Below are 15,576 nucleotides of genomic sequence, written 5' to 3' on the forward strand. Positions count from 1 at the left end.
TGGTAGACCTGCCCCCTGAGTCTTTGAGCCTTCACGTGCACATGCATCTGAGTGAAAACAGCCTGGCTGATGCATTCCTGGTAGACTGATCCCCAGTCAAAAAATCAGCATGGTGACCCTGCTACTGGCAAACCAGTCCCAGGATCCTAGACATACCACACACCTGCACCCCCAGCCTGAAAATCAGTCCAGCAATCCCATCTTCAGTGAGCCAGCAACCAAGACAACTGACTCACAGTGAGCATGAGAACACCACCTGCCTGAGAACAAACATGCTGAGCCTACCCCCGACCAAAGCCGTGCCACCACAACCACAAACCTCCTAAGCATAGGCCACTGAGGCACACACAAACATAGCAAATGTGGATTACAGCTGAAGAAACTACACAGAGTCTACATTACTGTAGCCATCCAGAACAAAGCCATTGTGCTATACCCAATTGACACCCAAGGATGCATTTGCAGGTGAATGTACTTCCCACGCAAGCCACTCAACAAAATCCAAAGAGGTGACTGTTCCACCAGGTGCACAGATATCAACACATGGAAACTAGAAACATTAAAAAACAAGGAAACATGACACCACCAAAGAAACAATAATGCTCCAGTGAGTGATTCCAAAGAATGAAAAACTGCTGACTTGCCAGAAAAGGAATTCAAACTAATAATCTTAAGGAAACTCACCAATATACAAGATAATACAGACAAACACTTTCACAACATCAGAAAAACAATTGATGATCTGAATGAAAAATCTAACAAAGAGATAGATATCATAAAAAAAATCAAACAAGGGCCGAGCCCGTGGCGCTCTTGGTAGAGTGCTGCGCTGGGAGCGCGGCGACGCTCCCGCCGCGGGTTCGGATCCTATATAGGACGGATCGGTGTACTCACTGGCTGAGTGCCGGTCACGAAAAAAACGACAAAAAAAAAAAAAAAAAAATCAAACAAAAATCTTGGAATTGAAGAATTCATTGAATGAAATAAAAGATACATCCAAGAGTCTCAACAACAGACTAGATCATGCAGAAAAAAGAATTTCTGGTATACCTGTTCCCCAATGTTCATTGCAGCACTCTTTACAATAGCCAAGAGTTGGAACCAGACCAAATGTCCATCATCAGATGAGTGGATACGGAAAATGTGGTACATCTACACAATGGAATACTACTCAGCTTTAAAAACGAATGAAATACTGCCATTTGCAACAAGAAGGATGGACCTTGAGAGAATTATATTAAGTGAAACGAGTCAGGCACAGAAAGAGAAATACCACATGTTCTCACTTATTGGAGGGAGCTAAAAATTAATATATAAACTCACACACACACACACACACACACACACAAAGAAAAAAGAGGGGTTGGGGAAGAAGATATAACAACCACAATTACTTGAAGTTGATACGACAAGCAAACAGAAAGGACATTGTTGGGGAGGAGGGAGGAGAGGGAGGAGGGAGGGACGTTTTGGTAAAGGGCAAGAATAATCAACCACAATGTATATCGACAAAATAAAAGTTAAAAAAAAAAAAAAGAATTTCTGATCTTGAAGACAGCTATTTTGAATAACCCATGAAGAAAAAGAAAGAAAGAAGGATAAAACACATTAACATAGCCTGAAAGATTTCTGGGATACTATTAAGTGGGCAAATATTTGAATTATGAGCATTCCAGAAGGAGAAGAAAACCAAAAGGTATTAAAATCATATTTAATGAAATAATAGCTTAAAACTTCCCTAGTCTTGGGAAAGACACAAACATACAAATCCAGGAAGTTCAAAGTTCCCCAAATAGATTCAACCCCAAAATTTCCTCTCCAAGACACATCATAGTCAAACTGTTAAATTTTAAAAACAAAGAGAATTCTAAAAACAGCAAGAGAAATGCATCAAGTCACTTACAAAGAATCCCCATTAGACTAGCAGCAGATTTCTCAGCAGAAACCATACAAGACAGGAGAGAATGGGATGATATATTCAAAGTACTGAAATCAGTAATAAAAAGTCTCCGAACAAAGAAAAGCTCAGGAGGAGATGAATTTACAGCTGAATTCTAATACAAATACTTCTTAAACTATTTCAAAAAATTGAAGTGGACAGAATTCTTCCAAACTCATGCTATGATACCAGCATTACTCTAATACCAAAACCAGGCAAGGGCACAATAACAACAACAAAAAAAAAAAAGAAAAAGAAAAGAAAGAAAGAAAAAAGAAAAAGAAAGAAAGAAAGAAAAAGAAAAAAAGAAAGAAAAAAAGAAAAGAAAGAAAGACAACTGTAAGTAAATATTGCTGATGAACATAGATGTAAAAATCCTCAATGAAATATTAGCAAACCAAATCCAACAGTATCAAAAAGATTATACACCATTATCAAGTAGGATTTATCCCAGGGATGCAAGGATGGTTCAACCTATGCAAATCAATAAATGTAATACAACACATAGAATAGAATGTAAGAAAAATAAAACGTGATCGATCATCTTGATAGATGCAGAAAAAACATTTGATAAAACTCAACATACCTTCATGATAAAGACTTAACAAATTATGTATAGAAGGAAAGTATCTTAATTTAACAGAGACCAAATATGAAAAATGCATAGCTAACATACTGAAGAACCAAAACAAGACAAGGATGCCCAATCTCACCACTTCTATTTAACATAGTACTGGGAGTCTTAGCCAGAGAAATTAGGCAAGAGAAGGAAATAAAGGGCATCTAAATTGGAACAGAGGATGTTAAATTGTCCCTGTTTGCAAATGACATGATTTTAAATAGAAAGAAACATAAAGATGCCATCAAGATCTCCTAGACCTGATAAACAAATTCAGTAAAGTTACAGGATACAAAATTAACATACAAAAATCAGGGCTGACTGGTTAGCTCAGTTGGTTAGAGCACAGTGTTATAACTCTAAGGTCAAGGGTTCAGATCCCCATACAGGCCAGGTACCAAAAAACCAAAGAAAAAAAGCACAAAAATCAATAGCATTTCCATATACCAACAATGAACTAGCATAAAAAGAAATCAAGAAAGCAATCCCATTTACAATAGCAATAAAAAAAACCCCGTAAAATACCTAGGAATTAATTTAACCAAGGAGGTGAAAGATCTCTACAAGGAAAACTATAAAACACTAAAGAAATTAAAGAAGACACAAAAAAATGGAAAGACATCCCATGCTCATAGTTTGGAAGAATCAATATTGTCAAAATGATCATATTACCTGAAGCAATCTACAGACTCAGTGCAACCCCTACCAAACTATCATGACATAGTACACAGAGAAAGAGAAAAATAATTCAATAATTTATATGGAATGATGAAAGATCCCAGTTAGCCAAAGCAATCCTGAGCAAAAAGAACAAAGCAGGAGACAACACACTCCTGGATTTCAAAATATACTACAAAGCTATAATAATCAAAACAACATGGTACTGGCACCAAAACAGACACATGGACCAATGGAACAGAATAGAGAATTCAGAAATAAATCCACATATCTACAGCCAACTGATTTCTTTTTTCTAAACTAAAGTTCTTTATTTAATTGGCTAATTTCTTATTGAAACATAATTGATTATACATATTTGTGGGGTACAGAGTTGAATATCAATACCTGTCCAACTGATTTCAACAAAGGAGCCAAGAACAAACATTGGGGAAAGGACAGCCTCTTTGACAAATGTTGCTGGGGAAATTGGAGAACTATATTCAGAAGAAAGAAAGAAAGTAGACTTATATCTCTCACTGTATACCAAAATCAACTCAAAATGGATTTAAGATTTAAATGTAAGACCCACAACTATAAAACTTCTAGAAGAAAACACAGGGGAAACACTTCAGGACATAGGACTGGGCAAAAATTTTATGAATAAAAATTCTAGGGGCTGGCTGGTTAACTCAGTTGGTTAGAGTGCAACCTTGTAATACCCATGTCACAGATGCAGATCCCCAAACTGGCCAGCCACCAAAAAGAAAAAAGAAAAAAAGTCTTCTAAAACATAGGCAACAAAAGCAAAGGTAAACAAATGGGATTATATCAAACTAAAAAGCTTTTGCACAGCAAAGGAAACAATCAACAGTGGGAAGAGACAACCTGTAGAATGGGAGAAAATATTTGTAAACTATGCATCCAACAAGGGACTAATATCCAGAATATACAAAGAACTAAAAAAACTCAATAATTAAAAAACAAATGATCTGATTGAAAATAGGCAAATCAGCTGAATAGACATTTCTCAAAAGAAGACATACAAATGGCCAACAGGTATATGAAAAAATGCTCAACATCACTAATCATCAGAGAAATGCAAATCAAAACCACCATGAAATATCATCTCAGCCCAGTTAGAATGACTATTATCAAAAAGACAGAAAATAACATTCTGGGACGATGTGGAGAAAGGAAAACTCATACATTGTTGGTGGGAATGTGTATTAGTCCATTTCTGTTGCTTATAACAAAAATACCTGGAACTGCATAGTTTGTAGAAATACAATATTTATTGCTTACCATTTCAGAGGTTGGGAATTCCACAGTTCAGGGCACACATCTAGTAAGGTGACTCTACAGCAATGCGAGGTGTCACATGGGGAGAATGGCAGAGCAGAGAGGGAGTTAACTCATCACTCCTTCTCCTTTTAAACACTTTGACCACACGCATGACCATCATTAAACCATCAAAGGATTAATCCATTTACTTGGGCATGGTCCTCACAGTCTAATAACCTTTTCAAGTCCCCACCTTTCGATTACCATAATAAGATTTCTCACCCTCAACAGTTACAGTGTATATTAAGTTTCTAATACATGGACTTTGGCGGTCACAATTCAATTCAAGGCAGAATGTAAATCAGTACAGCTATTGTGGTAAACAGTATGAAGTTTTCTCAAACAACTACAGATAGAACTACCATACAATCCAGCAATCCCACCACTGAGTATACATCCAAAGGAAAGGAAATCATCATGTTGATGGGATACCTGCACTCCCACGTTTATCATGGCTCTATTCGCAATAGCTAAGATTTGGAACCAACCTAAATGTCCATCAGTGGATGATTGGATAAAGAAAATGTTGTATATATACACAATGGAATACTACTCATCCATAAAAAAGCATAAAATTCTGCTGTTTGCAGCAACATAGATGAGCTTGGAGAAAATTGTAAGTGAAATAAGACAGGCACAGAAATGGAAATACTACATGTTCTCACTCATATGTGGAAGCTAAAAGAGTTGACCTCATAGAAGTACAGAGTAGAATAGTGGCTACTAGAGACTAGTAAAGGGAGAGAGGAGAGGGAGAGCGTTGTCAATGGATACAAAATTGTAGAGAGATGGAAAGAATATAATCTAGTCTTCTATAGCAATATAGGGAGACTACAGTCAACCACAAATTACTGTATAAATTTAAGCAGCTAGTTGAAAGGATGTTGAATGTTCCCAAAACAAAGAAATGACAAATGTTTGAGGTGATATATATGCTAAATACCCTGATAATATCATTGCACACTGCATAAATGTACCCAAATACCACATTGTACTCCACGAATATATACAATTAACATGGGTCAATTAAGGAAAAATAAAGAGAAAAAAATTAGTGAGAAGTTAATATTCCATTGCACAATGCTATTTGCTTAGGCTACAGAGTGCTGGTGAGGATCTAAAGCACAACAGAGGTCTAAACTTCAAGAATGTGACCCTGCAGTTGTGAATTAGAATAATAATCCTAAATCTTTTCAACTTTCCTCAATAGTATCCTATTCATTACTTCAGCTAAGCCTCAGAAATCTCTACTGGCTACTTTAGATATGGAATAATATAATAGATAGGAGCCTGGGCTTTGGAACTATGCTCCTTGTGTTCAAGTCTCAGCTGTGTTACTTTCTAGCTGTGTGACATTTGGCAATTTATTTAATCTTCTTGTGTTTTAGTTTCTTTACCTGTATAAAGGAAATAATAATACTTGCCTCTACAATTATTATATAAATTAAGATAATAAATACATATAAAGCACTTAGACAGTGACTTTTGTATAGAAAGAGCTCAATAAAGTTAGCTATTATTATTTAGGTACAATGAATATGATGAAACACATTTTACAGATATGGACATCAAATCCCAGAGAAGTTAGGTAACTTTTCCAAAGCTACAGAAGGTTAATGATGTATTTAAGCCTGAATGCAGTGTTCTCTGAGTCCTTTCCTAATGTTTCCATGGGCAAATTAATGTAAATGTTTTTTCTGGGTATCTCCCTTATACTGGGAGTGCTTGCTCACTCCAGTGACTTCACTGAAAGTGTGGATGGTGTAGACAGGAGACCACAGGCACTGCAGACTTTCCTAGTCCGTGGCCTATTGAGTGTCCTCACTTATTCCAATTAACTTGAGGAAAGCCCTCTTTACATCCTTGTTCCGGAGGCTGTAGACAATGGGGTTAAGAAAGGCAGAGATGACGTTGTAGAACAGGGCCAGCTTCTTGTCATCGTCTGGGGAGGCTTCAGAGTCAGGCCTCATGTACATGACCATGCATGGAATGCAGAACACGGTGACCACAGTGACATGGGAGGCAAAGGTAGAGAATGCCTTGCTCCACCCTTGGGTGGAGCGAATCCTTAGAATAGCCATGAAGATACGAATATATGAGGCTAGGATGAGGGATAATGGGATCAGAAGTAAGATGAAACCCAGGATAAAGTCCACTTGGTCATTGAGGGATGTGTCTGCACAGGCCAACTTCAAGACAGCAGGAATTTCACAAAAGAAGTGGTTGATCTCATTGGGGCCACAGTAGGGCAGATTCATTGCAAAGACTGTGTAGACAAGGGCACAAGTGAGACCACAAAGGGCAGAGCTGACTACTAGGAATACACACAGGGTTTGGCTCATCTGGACCCGATAGTGGAGTGGATAGCATATGGCAACATATCTGTCATAGGCCATGGCTACAAAAATCCAGGTCTCAGTGATGCCTAAGGTTAGAAAAATGTACATTTGGACCACACACCCAACGTAGGAGATGGTCTTATGCTTGCTTACCAGAAGGACCAGCATCTGGGGCACCGTTGTGGTGGCATAGCTGAGATCCAGTAGAGAGAGGATGCTGAGGAAGAAGTACATGGGCGTGTGCAGGCGTGCATCCACTTTGATCAGGGTAACAATCAGCCCATTGCCCAGGACTGTAAATAAGTAGAGGAAGAGGAAGAGGAAGAAAAGGATCCGGTTGGTTTTGGGGTTTCTAGAGAAGCCCAGGAGGATAAACTCAGTTACAGAGCTGTGGTTTCTCCAGCCTTGACTAAGCATGGCCTTCCGTCTGAGAAAAGAAAAGGACATATTCCTGACTCCTTTGCAGTTTTAATGAGAGAACGGTGTGTGAGCTCCACAGATGCAGGGACCGAAGCCAAATTACCCACCTGAGCATCCAGAGAACGTTCTATCCAAATTGGCCTAGCATAGCTCTAGGCACTTAGTAGAAATTCTATAAATACATGTTGGATTGTCTAATTAACTAGTCCTTATAAAATTCCAAGGGCCCTGTGGTAGGAATTGCACAGAGCAGAAGTCTTATTTTGAAGAAAACACACACACACACACACACAAACCCGTCCAAGTGGACGCTAGGAAAATATGAAATGTTTTACAATAAACCCAAAAGTTTTGGACTAATTCCCAAAGTTATTCCTTCAAATATCAAGACGAATATGTGCTTCAAAGTACAGTGTAAAGGTAAAACGAACAAAAAAACCAGTTTCTTCTCTTTGCCTTCTTCCTCTCTGATGCTGTATTTTTGAAAACCCACACACAATACATTTTCAGGAAAAAGAAGAATTTCAAACAAACTTTTTTGGGAGGATGAGAGAATCTTACCCCTAAAACCATTATCCTTTCACCCCACCTTCCCAGCATTACCTGCAGTGGTTACAAACATAAAGAACAAGTTGACACATGAAGATGGCCACAGAGACTCGAGAATTGAAACCTAGAGAAAACTTCTGTGCCCCTGGTATTTCCCAAAAAGATGAAGCATATTTACCCAGAAATGAGGTACCTGTGTGTCTGGAAGCTTTCCTTAAAAACCAGTAAGGAATCCTCCACTGCCGTACTGTTCACACGAGCGAGTTGAGTGGTGGGTGGGGATGCATCTTCAGTTCGATCTGGACTCAATCCTCAACCCACGTGGGCAGCCTGGACAACGGAGCATGCTTCTGACCAGTCCTCTTCTCTTTATCCTTTTGCTGCTCCTTAAATGACTACAACAGAACGCTGTCCTCCGAATATGCTGCCTGTTCCAGACCCCCAAAAAGGAAATGATCATTTATAAAATGGCACTGTATAAAATCTTTTAATAAATGTGACCTCATTAGATTATCACCACAACCCACTAAAGTCAGTATCACTATTTTCATTTTCATGACATCAGCCACCCAAGGTCAGAAAAGTAGTAAGTGATAGAGCCAGGATTCAAACTCTAAGTCCCATGCTCTTACCACCACATTAAGCTGACATGTGTTTCTTACACCATCAAATTTCATGCAGGGCTTAGCAGGGCACCAAACACAAAATAGGCCCACTTTAGGTGACATTGTGAGAGAAAACTGACTTTATTCACAGTTTTAGAGGGTAGAAAATGCATATTGCTCAGCATTACAAATTGTCAGGTTTTTTCATAGAGAGCCACCAAATTTTAGATCAGAATTTCAATATCTGAGACACCTCGAAGGAAAAAAAAAAGGCTGATAGCTATAAACTGGGTTAAAACAACACCCCATAAATCTATGGACAGGACTCGGGCTCAGATGGATTAGGAAAATGATGTTGATGCTTATGTTAGATGCAGCATGCTATTGTATGGAAGTTAGGAGGATCTGAATTTGAATCCTCCCTGTAAATTGTGGAAACAACCTAGGGTTTAAATGCTAATTACATGCTGATAAATCTGAAATACATTTCCATCCTGGACCTCTTTAAATTTATCTGTCCAACTGCCTACTTGATATCTATCTCCATTGGGATGTCTGATAGGCATGTTAAACTCAACATTTTCTAAAACCAAACTTCCTGTCTTCCCCCATAAACCTGCTCCTCTCACAGTCTTCCTCAGCTCAGTTAATGGGTAATTCCATCTTTGGGGTGTTTAAAATTAAAAAAAAAAAAAACCTTGAAGTGTTTCTAACTTTTCTCTTTCTCCCACACCCTATATACAATACATCAGCAAATATTGTCAGTTCATTTTCAAAGATATATCCCAAAAAAGATCACTTCTCATTGGTCCAGACCCTCGCCTCTTCCCAGGAATATTGCAATGTCCTCTAACTAGTCCCATGGCTTCCACTCTCTCCCCCCACAGTAACTAGAGTGATCATATTAAATGTAGGCCAGATCATGTAAACATCTTATCAAAACCCTCCAGTGGCTGCTTGTATCACTCAGAGGAAAAGCCAAAGTTCTGATGAGGGCTTCGAGGTCCCCCATCACCTCCCTGGCCTCGCCTCCTGCCCCACACCTCTCGCTCTGCCTGCTGCAGCCATACAGACTAATGCTGCTCCTCACTAAAGGCATGCTACTGCCTCAGTGCTTTTGCATTCACTGTTCCCACTGCTGGAAATTCCTTCCCCAGATGTCTTCATGGTTCATGCCCTCACCTCCTTCAAGTATTTGCTCAAATGTCATCTTCTTAGGGAAAATTTGTTTCTTTCTTGACCGTCCTGCTTAAAATGGCAGCATTCCACACTCCCTATCCCTATCTCCTGCTTTATCTTTCTTCATAGCATTTAGCATCTTCTAATGTACTATATAATTTTTTTTAATTGCCAGTTTCCCTCACAAGAACACAAGAATTTTTGCCTTCTTTATTTATTGTGTGTCACCAGATTCTAGAACAGTGCCTGGAATGTAGTAGGTGTTTACAAGTGCTGGATAAACGATCAAACTTGAGTCTAAGCTGGGCCCCTGAGGCATGAGCCTCTGGTGTTATTTATGTGGAACTATCCTTGGTGCTGAACCTTGCTTTCTATGCAGCTAGCCATCATGCTGGCCTCATTCCGGGGCTTTGCCTTGGATTTACATAGCTCTTACTAGATTTCTAAACAGGGACACATTCAGGCCTCTTACATACGTTAACCATAGTCATCTCACGATGCCACAAAGTCAATAGCCATATTAACTGCATCTTACAACTGAGGAAACCAAGATTTATCAGAGTTAAGCAAAGAGCCCAATGGCTGCCCAGAGCACTACTTTCAATTCTTGGACATGAAATTTAAAGGGAAAAATGGCAAACAGTTTGTCTATCCAGAGAAGAGATATTATCAATAAAGGGTCTGTGAAAATATGTTATTTAAAGAAGAGTGGAGGAGACTTAGAAAGTTGAGGTTGGAGACTTATGAAAACCTTGAGAGATTTCATCAAATATTCCAAAGGTTGTCATGCAGAAAAAGGTGGAAATGTGTATTGTATGTTTCCAGAATGGAAGAATGAGAAATGATTTGTGTAATTTACAGGGGGACAAACTTTGAGCTCAATTTACCAAAAAAAAAAAAAAAAAAGTACCTCTGGTGGTTCATGCTGCCCCATAATGGAACATTCTGCTCTGCTCTCTGGAGGATAGTGAAGTTGTAAGCTCTCTATTTTTAGAAGTGCTCAAGCATAAGGTATAAGACTATATCACTATCACTGCCTTGTTTTTTTTTTTATTTTTTGTCATTTTTGTGACCGGCCGCACTCAGCCAGTGAGCGCACTGGCCATCCTTATATAGGATCCGAACCCTCGGCAGGAGCACTGCTGCGCTCCCAGCGCCGCACTCTCCCGAGTGCGCCACAGGGTCGGCCCACTATCACTGCTTTGGATGTGAAGTTAGGTTGTATGATTTTAAAAGTCCCTTTTATCACAAACATCCCAAGATTCTAAAAGTCAGTGACATCAAGTTTCAGAAAATCTATAATTTTAGGGGTGACTTCTCAGTATGTTCCCAACTTCATACTGAATCTAGAATCTAGAAGCTAGAGTCAAAATGAAGTAATATGGTAATAATGGGAAAGCGAGTGAGCCTGAAAGAAAATGGAAATGTGATATTGGTCAACTGTAATGTAAAATTTAAAAAGATAAAGTTTCTATTGTCTTATTTTTGCAGACACAGAGCTCTCTTGGGGGCTATGCTTGGTACCTAGGAAGGGTTACTCTTCTGCCCCCTGAGCAGACCCCACATTGGTTCCATCCTAGGAGAAAATAGAGCCTGAGAAAGGGGACAGGCTAGAGGCTAAAGGCAGAACACTGTTACAAACCTGCTTTACATCTATCATGTTTTCCTGTTTAAAATTCTTTATTCTTGTCTCCTTTGAGAGAATGTTCTAAGAAACAAGTTAGGGAAATATGGACTACACAAGTAGCAGCTGTATTTAAATCACAGGAGCACTATACAAGATACAAGACAGAGTGGGGACCAGAAGCTTCTCAGAAGAATATTTTCACTAAATGATAATGAAAGCTTCTTCCCTGATCTTTCCTGTTCTAATCACTTCCATCAAACCATCCTGTACACTGCCAGACTGACCATTCAAAAAGCAGAGCAGACCATGCTATTTCCTGCTTAAAAGTCCTTTGAGAACTCTCATTATGTATGAGCTAATGCCCAAACTCCTTAACATAGCACTCAATGCCCTTCAGTATCTGATCCTTACCTATCTGGCATTTTAGCTTTATTTCTTGTACTTTCACTCAATCCCTATGTTTTCATATGGCTTGGTAGGTAGGAATGGGTTTTCCATTTTAATATGGTTGAAAAAATTATTCATTTATGTCTATAGCTGCTTTTGCCCTCCAAAAATAGTTGAGAAGTTGTAACAGAGACATACATGTTCCACAAAGCCTAAAATATTTACTATGTGGGTCTTTACAGGAAAAGTTTGCTGACTGCAGATCATGACAAACCAACTCATTCACCATCCTTTGAATGCTCCAGATAGTTTCACAAAGCTGTGGTCCAGGAGGCAGTATTATCAGGGAGGTGGTAGAGGCCCTGGGTTAAATAAAGTTAGACTTGAGTCCAGCCCTGCCATTTACAAACAGCAAAAACTAGAGAAAGTCATTAACCCCACTAAACCTCCATTTCACCATCTGTAAAACTGGGAGAATAACACATACTTTGAAGATTTTTGTGAAGATTAAATGACATTTTAGATATATACAACACTATAGCAATAAATATCTGTTATTCCTACTAATAACATTATTAAGTTACTCCTCTAGTTGAAATGCCATTTTCTGTTTTCTCCTCTTGGTAAAATCCTAACCATGGAAGTCTTCTGTGATTCCCATCATACCTCTCCTTCCTCTTGGCTCTGGTGGCACCTTGAATGTACTTCTATTACTGCCCAAACCTGCACTGCTACACACATTGGTCTGTGGAATTCCTTAAAGATGGAGAACCATGTCTTACTCACCTTTCTAGCTCCAATTCTTAGCATGGGGTCTGGGTGAGGGTTAACAAATATTGGATTTATGACTCAATGAAGTTATGCAAGTGGTATTAGAGTAAGTTAGTTGCAATGATGGACTCCAAGTTCAGTGGTTTCTCCATCACTTTATTTTTTAAAACTACTCTCAAGGTCTTCTTCTTTGAGGGCTTCTACCCAGGTTTCTAATCCCACCACAACCAAAATCTTCTCCTTGGCAATTTGTTAACTGAAATAAACAAAATTAAGTGGAAAGCAGAAGAAATGAAGTCAAGAACACACGGACAGTCCTCATATTATCTTCCTCAAATGTGCATCTCTTCCAGTCTTAGTCTGTTCACTTGAAATGGCATTAAGGAGGGGGGTGGGGCAGGAACAGAACCCATTTTTATTGAGCACTTACCATCCATCAGTTACTTCACACCAAAGATAAAATAATGGTTAAGAGCATAGGCATTAGAATCAGACCTAGGTTCTAGTCCTGACTCCATCGCTAGTTAGCACAGTGGCCTTGGGCAAGTTGTCTAAATTTTTTATGTCTATATCCTCTCCTAGAAACCAGTGGCAATAATAATACCTATCTCAAAGGATTGTTCTGATGATTAACTGAAATAGTACATGTAAAGTTGCTTAACACTGTGCCTGCAGAGTGATTAATACTTAAAAAAAAGAGTACTTATTATTGCTATATATATTTTTTTATCATCACAATTCTTTTTCAAAAGCTCTGAATTTTTAGGAGAAAGGGAAATAAGGCTCAGACAGAGTAACTCTCTTGATGTTGCATAACCATTAAAGGACACAACCCAGACCTGTCTTTCTCCAAAGACCTCCCTTCACTGGGCTCTGCTGCTTCTGCATCATCCACAAGTGACACTGAGCCAGAGCTATGGCTGACAGTGAACTGCTGGGAGTAGCCTCCCCAGACTCTTGGTTTTGTCCTTCATGACCCTTACCTATCCTCCTGCCCTGATCCCAGGTCTAGTACACACCCCTCCTCCATACCTGTGTCCTGCAACTACCTTGGGCAGCTCCAGCATTCTGGGCTATATGAGGGCCCTATTTCAGCCATTCTCCAGAAATCACGGCATCTCAGCAGCTCCTTGAGAGATAACTTGGCAGGCATATTAATGAGGCCCATAGGTATCAGGGACCAAAGAATCCCTAAAGGTACATCCAAATATGATCCCAGCATCACCTCAGGAGCCTTCCAGTCCTGAGGGATCCCATTATTCAAAAGAAGGATCCCATTATTCATTATTCAGCAATGAGGGAGCAGACAAGATAAAGAGAAGTGCTGTATATGGCCCAAGGGAAAGCTAAGATTTGGGGGAACTAGAACTCAGGGAGTGATGTGGAAATTGGTCCTTTATTTCAGGCCTCCATTTTGGCACCCCTAGGTGAGTGTGGCAAGGAGACCAACACCAGAACTCATGGTTTAGCTGCTGTGTTGGCCTTACTTAAACTTTATCTAGGTCCTCCATAGAAAAGGAATGTGTAAGAACTGGAAATCCCTTAAATACTGAGTTTAGCTTCTTTAACTCATATTTTAGAGGTGGGGAAACTGAGGCCCAGTGTCCAGAAATAACTTTGGAAAGTCACACAGGCAGAACTAGGACTAGGAGCCAGGTATCCTGATCTCACTATGTGATGTTTTCTCACCTCTCAATTATGTGATGTCTTCTCACTTCTCACTTCATGAGGGTACACCCCACTGAAGGCTCACGTTGCATCAAGCCTACCTCTGGCCTCTTCCCATTTCTATTCCTTTCCCCCCACTCTTAGCTCTCTTTTATGGAGCCCAGGAAAATCTCTTCCCATCTTTGTCCCCACTGACTAAAGCACAAAATGAGTGAGTGAGCAAGGCAGGTGTTAGGGAGGAGTGGGGCAGCAAATGAAGGGAGATGAGGCTGGAGAAATTATCAGGGCCAGATCAGGGAGCATCCTGCAGGCCAGCCTGAAGAGTTTATATTATACACCGAGGGCATCCGGGAGTCATTGGAATGGGTTATTCAAAAGAGTGACATGGTTTACTCTCATGCTGGAGCTGGCTCAGTGGCCGATGAAAGCTAATTGTGATCATTTCGTTCCAATTCTGTGTTCCATGACATCACATTGGTAGCTTGAAATTGGCCATGGTGGGAATATTTACACCACAAAAATGGGCAAACACTGTAAATCATATAAATCAGGTTTTTTTCTTTTTCTTTCTTTTATTCTGTTTTTAAAAAATTTTCCCTGGAGAGATGACTGTTAAATATTTATCAGCACACCACTGGGTGGTGAGATGGGTGTTTTTGAAAGATTGGTAGCAAGTTTGGCTAACAGAACTGACAGGAAAAAGGCCAGTGGAGGCCATTAAAATAGTCCAAGTGGGAGGTTATTAGGCTTTATTAGCCAGGTATATTGGGAATGGAAAGCAGGGAACAGATTGGAAAGAATTAAAGATGTTGAATGATGACTAACCGCACGTGGGGCATTAGTTGCTTTGGGCTATTGCGTGGATGGTGTTGCCATTTACTAAAGTGGGAAACCCATGAGGGGAGTAGATTTGAAGTAAATGATGATGAGTTTCCTTTAAACATGTTGAGTTGGAGCTGCCTCTGAGACATTAAGTTGGGGTGTCGGTCAAGGAGATGGACACAGATGTATGCGTATTAATTTTAACATTAGAGAGAACTGAGATTTACTATACTGAATCCCAATATTCAAATGAAGTTGGAATGAACTTTGATTAATGCCACAGGACTTTAGAATTTCCCTCCAACTTACCCCCTCCTCCCCAACCATCATATGTATTCCTACTTTCTCTGATATTAAATGACAATCTGGAAATCTCTGTTCTGACTCCAAGGACTTCAGTTGCTGTGTAACGAGTAATTTTTACTTTCACTTAGACATACGGGCGAGCAACTTTGTCCTTTCAGACAGCTCATTATTCAGTGCTATCCACACTTTATGTCCTTCTCTCCAAGAAGGGACCTCAGGTTACCTCCCCAGGTTTAGGGTGTCCTTTACTAAGAAACCTCTCATCTCTGGGGTGGATAGAGTTGGGGGAAACCTTTCCATAGACAAAGAGATCCAGTTTCATAACATTTGCCAGTGATCTGAGG

The 15,576-nt window shown here is 39.6% G+C and overlaps 1 protein-coding gene across 1 annotated transcript; it reads right to left on the reverse strand.

Annotated features, from left to right (window-relative positions):
* Positions 1-6,367: 6,367 nt before the first annotated feature.
* LOC134384889 (olfactory receptor 2A5-like) lies at positions 6,368-7,315 on the reverse strand. Its single transcript, XM_063106684.1, has one exon. It carries the CDS (start codon positions 7,313-7,315, stop codon positions 6,368-6,370), a length of 948 nt encoding a protein of 315 aa, XP_062962754.1.
* Between the last annotated feature and the right edge of the window lie 8,261 nt (positions 7,316-15,576).

Source organism: Cynocephalus volans, chromosome 8 (assembly GCF_027409185.1).
Source record: "Cynocephalus volans isolate mCynVol1 chromosome 8, mCynVol1.pri, whole genome shotgun sequence".
Lineage (NCBI taxonomy): Eukaryota > Metazoa > Chordata > Mammalia > Dermoptera > Cynocephalidae > Cynocephalus > Cynocephalus volans.